The following is a 7,946-nucleotide window of genomic DNA, read 5'->3' as shown; positions in this document are numbered from 1 at the left end:
TGGGGGGACACGCCCACATTGGGAGACACGCCTGCATTGGGGGGACACGCCCACATGGGGGGACACGCCCACACACACCAGGACACGCCCACAGCTGGAGGGACACGCCCTCACCCCCCCCGAAAAATTGTAACTCCTCCCCCCTCCACCCGATGTTGGAATTTGGGGTTAAAAACGTCGGATTTGGGAACAGAAATAAAAACTTTTGGATTCGCGGTGGAGTTTTTGGAGTTGGGGGGGGTTGGGGGGACAGGTGAGGGTTGGGGTGGAATTTTGGGGTTCGGGGGAAAATTTGGGGTCCAGGTGAAGGTTTGGGGGTTCAGGTGAGATTTGAGATGGAAATTTGGGGGGTTCAGGTGGGAATTTTGGGGGATCCAGGTGAGAATTTGGGGGTTCAGGATTTGGGATCAGGATTTATTGGGAAAAGGTCCAATCCAGGGAATCCAGGCCGGGTTTTGGGGCTGATTCCAGGTCAGAACCGCGGGGATCCAGGCCGGGATTTTGGGGTTCAAAAAACTCCAATCCATGGAATCCAGGCCGGGGCTTGGGAGTGATCCTGGTCTAATCCAGGCCGGGTTTTAGGAAGTTCCTGTTCATGGAATCCAGGCCACGATTCGGAGTTGATTCCAGCCCCAATCCAGGGAATCCACACCAGGTTTTTGGGGATCCAGGCTGGGATTTGGGAGTGGATCCTGATCCAATCCAGGCCAGATTTTGGAGTTGATTCCAGGTCAGAATTTAACCGAAACCAGGCCAGGATCAATCAGACCCTGATCCAGCAGAATCCACGCCAGGATTTGGGGGTGATCCTGATGCAATCCAGGCCAGGTTTTTGGAGAGAATCCTGATCCAATCCAAGGAATCCAGGCCAGAATTTGCCACACCCAGGCTAAGTTTTGGGGCTTGATCCTGATTGGATCCAGAAGAATTCAAGCCGGGTTTTGGGGAGGGATCCTGATCCAATCCATGGAATCCAGACCAGGATTTGGGATTTAAAGAAGTCCAATCCAGGAATCCAGGCCAGGATTTGCCAGATCCAGGCCGAGTTTCAGGGGCCAATCCTGATCCAATCCAGGCCAGGTTTTGGGCCTGATTCCAGGTCAGAATCTGGGGGATCCAGGCCGGGATCTTGGTGTTCAAAAAAGCTCCAATCCAGGGAATCCAGGCCGGGTTTTAAAGATCGATCCCGGTGCAATCCAAACCAGGTTTTCAACTCAATCCTGATCCCATCCTATGGAATCCAGGCCGGGTTTTGGGCTCAATCCTGATTCAATCCAGTGGAATCCAGGCCGGATTTTGGGGATGGATTCTGATCCAATCCAGGCCGAGTTTCAAGGAATCCAGGCCGGGTTTTGGGGCTGATTCCAGCTCCAATCCAGAGAATCCAGGTCAGGATTTCGGCTCGATCCTGATCCAATCCAGGCCGGGTTTTTGTGGTGATCCTGATCCAATCCAGAGAATCCAGGCCAGGATTTGGGATTCAATCCTGATCCAATCCAGGCCAGGATTTGGAGGTTGACTCCAGCCCCAATCCGTGGAATCCAGGCCAGATTTGGGCTCAACCCTGATCCAATCCAGGTCGGGTTTTGTGCTCGATTCAGTCCCACTCCAGCCGATCCAGGCCAGGTTTTGGGGATCCATCCTGATCTAATCCAGGCCAGGATTTCAGGATCAATCCTGATCCAATCCAGGCCAGGATTTCGGCATCAATCGTGATCCAATCCAGGCCGGGTTTTGGTTGATCCAGGCCGGGATTTGTGCTGGATCCTGATCCAATCCAGGCCAGGATTTTGAGGACTGATCCTGATCCAATCCAGGCCGGGTTTTGGGTGATCCAGGCCGGGTTTTGTGCTCGATCCTGACCCCGCTCCAGCCCAGCGGATCCAGGCCGGGTTTTGGGGGTCCCGGTCCCGGTTCGGCCCGGCCATGGCGGCCGAAAAACCCGGTACGGAGCGAGGGGGGGGGGATGGGAACCGGGGGGGGGTCCCCAAAATTTGGGGGGTCGGGATGTGGGGGGGGCGAGGGGGGGGGGCTGCGCGCGACCCCTCCCCCAACGGTGCTAAAAATAACCCGAAATGGGGAGGGGGGGAGGGGGCGGGGCGACCCAAAAACGTGGATGGGGGGAGGGTGGGGGAGGGGTGGGAAATTTTTAGTGGGGGGGGGAGATGGGGATGAGAATTTTGGGGGATGGGATTTTTTGGGGGGGTGGGGGATGAGAATTTTGGGGGGCGAATGGGAATTTTTGGGGGGCTTTGGGAATGGAATTTTTTTGGGGTGAGGAATGGGAATTTTGGGGTGGGGGATGGATTAAATTTTTCGGGTTGGGGGCTGGAATTTTTTTGGGGGGGGGGGGAATTTTTAGGGGGGCGGGGGATGGAAATTTTGGGGAAAATGGGAATTTTTTTGGGGGGGTCAATGGGAATTTTTGGGGGGGTGGAGATGAAATTTTTTTGGGGTAAATGGGAATTTTTGGGGGTGAGAAATGGGATTTTTTAGGGGGGATGGAATTTTTGGGGGGTTGGGGGATTAATTTTTGGGGTGCCGGATGGGAATTTTGGAGTGGGGAATGGATGGAGTTTTTTTGGGGGGGATGGATAAAATTTTGGGGGGGTTGTGGGATTTTTTAGGGGGGGTGGGATTTTTTAGGGGTGGGGGAGCTGAGATTTTTGGGATGAGAGATGGGAATTTTGGGGGGGGATGGAAATTTTGGGGTGTGGGATGGATGAATTTTTTGGGGGGTGGGATGGGAATTTTGGGGTGAGGAATGGAAATTTTGGGGTGGGGGAAGGATGAATTTTTTGGGGGGTGGGATGGGAATTTTGGGGTGAGGAATGGAAATTTTGGGGTGGGGGTCTCGCTGCTGACCCCTCCCCCTTTTTTTTTTTTTTCTCTCTCCCCTCCCCCTTTTTACCCCCCCCCCCCAGGAGGGCCGGACGGGGCGCCCCTCCCCCACGCCTCCCCTCCCCCCTATGGCCCCCCAGCCCCTCCCCTGGGCGTGGCAGGGGGCGGGGCCTCCACCCTGCCCCGGGGTTTCCCAGGGGCCGCCACGTTACCCCGGGGATGGGCAGGGGGCGGGGCTTTAGGAGTAGGGGGCGGGGTTGGGGGCGGGGCTCTGGGCGCGGCCACGCTGCCTCGGGGGCTGGCGGGAACGGGAGGGGGCGGGGCTCTGGGAGGGGGCGTGGCTCTGGGAGGAGGGGGCGGGGCGGCGCACGCGGCCACGCTGCCCAGACCCCCCCACCACCACCACGCCCCCCACCACGCCCCGCCCCTCCCGCCGCAGCCCTACGGCCCCGCCCCCAGCGCAGGCCCCGCCCCTCCGGCCCCGCCCCCTCCGGTGGGGTTCGCGGCCCCGCCCCCCCCGCCCCCCTTCGCGCTGCAGCTGCAGCAATGCGGGAACAGCGGGGGAGGGGCGGCGTACCTGCCCGTGTACCCCGGGCAACAGGTGAGGGGCGGGGCTTAAATGGGTGGGGCTTAATGGGGTGGGGCCAATGAGGGAGGGGATTGAGGGGGTGGAGCCCAATGGAGGTGGGGATTGAGAGGGTGGGGCCACCGACCTGCCCGTGTACCCCGGGCAACAGGTGAGGGGCGGGGCTTCAATGGGTGGGGCATGAGGGGGCGGGGTTGGAGAGGGTGGAGCCATTGTGGAGGGGGTGGAGCCCAATGGAGGTGGGGATTGAGGGGGTGGAGCCAATAGGGAGGGGATTGAGAGGGTGGGGCCACCGACCTGCCCGTGTTATCTGGGCAACAGGTGAGGGGCGGGGCTTAAATGGGTGGGGCTTAATGGGGTGGGGCCAATGAGGGAGGGGATTGAGGGGGTGGAGCCAATGGGGTTGGGGATTGAGGGGGTGGAGCTTGAAGGGGTGGGGTTGGAGGGGGTGGAGCAATCATGGACAAAGCATGAGGGGGTGGGGCTTAATAAGGTGGGGCTGGAGGGGGTGGAGCCATTGGGGGAGGGGAGTGATGGGGTGGGGCCATGGGGGGCGGGGTGGAGGTAGGGAGGGGTGGGGTTAAATTCGGGGGTGTGGTTAAATAGGGGCGTGGCTAAAGGGGGTGTGGTTAAATAGGGGGCATGGTTAAATAGGGGTGTGGTTAGATGGGGCGTGGCTAAAGGGGTGTGGTAAAGTTGGGGCGTGGTTAAATAGGCGTGGTTTGAAGTAGGCGTGGATAAATGGGTGTGGTTAAAGAGGGCGTGGTTTAATACAGGTGTGGTTTAGGTGGGTGTGGTTTAAAGGGGTGTGGTTTAAAATGGGTGTGGTTAAAGTGGAGATGCGGTTAAAGAGGGTGGGTGGAGTTTAAGGGGCGTGGTTAATAGAGGGCGTGGCTTATGGACAGGGTCATTATGCAGGTGGGCGTGTCCACTTACGGGAAGGGGGCGTGGCCTTGTAATCACAAATGAGGCGTTTCCTAAACAGGGCGTGTCACCCCTAAAGGGGGCGTGGCTTAACTCTCACCTGACCCCATTTTGGGTTAAAACCCAGGAAATTAATTTCAAAAAAAGGCAAATTTTGGGGTGGGGTGGAAGGGGGCATGTCCTAAAAAAGGGGGCGTGGCTTAACTCTCACCTGACCCCATTTTGCGTCAAAACCCAGGAAATTCATTTCGAAAAAATTATTATTTTGGGGTAAGGTGAAAGTGGGTGTGGCATAAAAAGGGGGCGTGGCTTAACCTCCACCTGACCCCATTTTGGGGGTAAAACTGGGGAAAATAATTTCGAAAAAATTCATATTTTGGGGGTGAGGTGAAAGTGGGCGTGGCATAAAAGGGGGCGTGGCTTAACCTCCACCTGACCCCATTTTGGGGTTAAAACTGGGGAAAATAATTTCGAAAAAATTCATATTTTGGGGTGAGGTGAAAGTGGGCGTGGCATAAAAAGGGGGCGTGGCTTAACCTCCTCCTGCCCCCATTTCGAGCTAAAACCCCGGGAATAAATTTTTAAAAAATTCAAATTGTGAGGTGGGGTGAAAGTGGGCGTGTCCCTTTCTAACCCCACCCCCTTTTCCCCCACACAGACCTTTGGCTCCGCCCCCCCCGGGCCCGGCCCTTTGCCCGGCTCGGTGGGCGGGGCCGGGGGGGCTCCCCTGGGTCCTCCCCTGGGTCTGGGGGTCCCCGAGGGGCACCGGGGGTCCCCTCCCCACGATTACCTGCCCATCGCCGTGCTGACCACGCTCTGCTGCTTCTGGCCCACCGGCGTCGTGGCCATCGTCAAGGCCGTGCAGGTACCAGCGGGTTTTGGGGCATTTTTTGGGGGTTTTTGGGATTTTTTGGGGATTTTTGGGGCGATTTTTGAGGCGTTTCGAGAAAATTTTGGGGCATTTTAGGGGGGGGGGGTTGGAGGTTCTAGGGGGGCTTGGGGGTGTTTGAACAGGATTTGGGGAGGTTTTGGGGGGATTTTGGGGGGTTTTGGGGGTTTTTGGGATTTTTTGGGGATTTTTGGCGCAATTTTTGAGGGTTTTTTGGGACATTTCAGGAAAGTTTTGGGGCATTTTAGAGGGGGTTTGGAGGTTCTAGGGGGGGTTTGGGGGTGTTTGAACAGGATTTGGGGAGGTTTTGGGGGGATTTTGGGGGGTTTTGGGGATTTTTGGGATTTTTTTGGGTTTTTTGGCGCGATTTTTGAGGGTTTTTTTGGGGGGGTTTCGAGAAAATTTTGGAGCATTTTAGGGGGGTTTGGAGGTTCTAGGGGGGTTTGGGGTGTTTGAACAGGATTTGGGGGGTTTGGGGGGGTTTTGGGATTTTTAGGGGTTTTTGGGATTTTTGGGATTTTCTTTTGGGAATTTTTTGGGGATTTTTGGCGCAATTTTTGAGGGGTTTTTTGGGGCGTTTCGAGAAAATTTTGAGGCATTTTAGGGGGGGGTTTGGAGGTTCTAGGGGGGCTTGGGGGTGTTTGAACAGGTTTTGGGGGGTTTGTGGGGATTTTGGGGGGTTTTGGGGAATTTTTGGGATTTTTTGGGGATTTTTGGGGCGATTTTTGAGGGTTTTTTTGGGGCATTTCGAGAAAATTTTGGGGCATTTTAGGGGGGGTTTGGAGGTTCTAGGGGGGGCTTGGGGGTGTTTGAACAGGATTTGGGGAGGTTTTGGGGGGATTTTGGGGGGTTTTGGGGCATTTTTGGGGCATTTTTTGGGGATTTTTGGGCAATTTTTGAAGGTTCTTTTGGGTCATTTCGAGAAAATTTTGGGGCATTTTAGGGGGGGGTTTGGAGGTTCTAGGGGGGCTTGGGGGTGTTTGAACAGGATTTGGGGAGGTTTTGGGGGGTTTGGGGGGATTTTGGTGGAATTTGGGGTGGTTTTGGGGCAGTTTTACTGAAGTTTTTGGGGAGTTCGTGGGGTTTGGGGGAGCTGTGAGTGGATTTGGGGGAATTTATGGGGTTTGGGTCATTTGGGAGGATTTTGGGGTTTTTTTTGTTTTATTTTCTGTGGGATTTTGGTGGTTTTAGGTGGAATTTTGAGGTTTTTTTGGAGATTTTGCTTGGGATTCTGGTGGTTTTAAGTGGGATTCTGGTGGTTTTGAAGGGATTTGAGTGGGATTTTGGTGGTTTTAGGTAGGATACTGGTGATTTTAGGTGGGATTTTGGGGTTTTTGGTGGAATTCGAGTGGAATTTTGGTGATTTTAGGTAGAATTCTGGTGATTTTAGGTGGGATTTTGAGGAGATTCGGGTGGAATTTTATATAGGATTTTAGGTGGGATTTTGGGGGGATTATGGTGATTTTAAGTGGGATTTTGGCCGGGATTTTCATGGTTTTAGGTGGGATTTTGGGGGAGTTTGTGAGGTTTTGGGTGGGATTTTGTTGGTTTTAATTGTGATTTTTTTTGAGCGTACGGGTGGGATTTGATATTTGATCACGGTGGCGATGGTTAATTAACGAATTTGCGCTAACGAGGTGCGCACGGCGGTGGCGCGGGGGGACATCGTGTCGGCCGAGATCGCCTCGAGGGAGGCGCGGAATTTCTCCTTCATCAGCCTGGCCGTGGGCATCGCCGCCATCGTGCTCTGCACCATCCTCACCGTCGTCATCATCATCGCTGCCCAGCACCAGGACAACGACTGGGACCCCTGAGACCCCTCCCCAAAAAAAAAAAAGAAAAAAATCCCTCTGAAAAAAAAAAATCGCAAAAAAATCCCCCCCAAAAAAGCCCCAAAAAATCGAAAAAAATCCCCCAAAAACCCACAAAAAATCACAAAAAATCCCCCCAAAAATGCCCCAAAAATCGAAAAAAATCCCCCAAAAAATTACCCCAAAAATGCCCCAAAAACCCACAAAAAATCACAAAAAAGTCCCCCAAAAATACCCCAAAAATTAAAAAAAATCACAAAAAATCCCCCCAAAAATACCCCAAAAATTAAAAAAAATCCCATAAAAAATTACCCCAAAAATGCCCCAAAAACCCACAAAAAATCACAAAAAATCCCCCCAAAAATACCCCAAAAATTAAAAAAAATCACAAAAAAATCCCCCCAAAAATGCAAAAAATCGTAAAAAATCCCCGAAAAATTACCCCAAAAACCACAAAAAATCACAAAAAAATCCCCCAAAAATGCCCAAAAAATCGAAAAAAATCCCCCGAAAAATTACCCCAAAAATGCCCAAAAACCCACAAAAAATCACAAAAAAATCCCCCCAAAAATGCCCCCAAAAATCGAAAAAAATCCCCCAAAATTACCCCAAAAATGCCCCAAAAACCCACAAAAAATCACAAAAAATCCCCCCCAAAATACCCCAAAAATTAAAAAAAAATCCCATAAAAAATTACCCCAAAAAAGCCCAAACCCCCCCCCCACAAAAAAAATTTAAAAAAAATCAAAAAAATTCCCTGAAACAACAACCACAACAAAAAAAAATTCCCAAAAATTCTGAAATAATTTCCAAGAATTCTGAAAACGTGCCAGCAAAAATCCCCCAAAACATTCCCTCAAAAAGTTTGTAAAAATCCCCCCAAATCCTTTAAAAA

The 7,946-nt window shown here is 52.8% G+C and overlaps 1 protein-coding gene across 1 annotated transcript; it reads left to right on the top strand.

Annotated features, from left to right (window-relative positions):
- The first annotated feature begins 1,817 nt into the window (after positions 1-1,817).
- On the top strand, positions 1,818-7,447 carry PRRT1 (proline rich transmembrane protein 1). Its single transcript, XM_064737493.1, has 4 exons — positions 1,818-1,945; positions 2,925-3,442; positions 5,010-5,216; positions 6,878-7,447. Exons 1-4 carry the CDS (start codon positions 1,927-1,929, stop codon positions 7,052-7,054), a joined length of 921 nt encoding a protein of 306 aa, XP_064593563.1. The 5' UTR covers positions 1,818-1,926; the 3' UTR covers positions 7,055-7,447.
- The last annotated feature ends 499 nt before the right edge of the window (positions 7,448-7,946 follow it).

The sequence above is a fragment of the Zonotrichia leucophrys genome, unplaced genomic scaffold (genome assembly GCF_028769735.1).
Source record: "Zonotrichia leucophrys gambelii isolate GWCS_2022_RI unplaced genomic scaffold, RI_Zleu_2.0 Scaffold_64_270646, whole genome shotgun sequence".
Taxonomy (NCBI): domain Eukaryota; kingdom Metazoa; phylum Chordata; class Aves; order Passeriformes; family Passerellidae; genus Zonotrichia; species Zonotrichia leucophrys.
Note: the sequence above shows the minus strand (reverse complement) of the source record. Positions and strands in the feature narration are given on the sequence as shown.

Coding starts and splice junctions, on each gene's coding strand:
- PRRT1 (XM_064737493.1), top strand. Junction 3,443..5,009: donor CCGTGTACCCCGGGCAACAG/GTGAGGGGCGGG, acceptor TCCCCCACACAG/ACCTTTGGCTCCGCCCCCCC. Junction 5,217..6,877: donor CCATCGTCAAGGCCGTGCAG/GTACCAGCGGGT, acceptor TGCGCTAACGAG/GTGCGCACGGCGGTGGCGCG.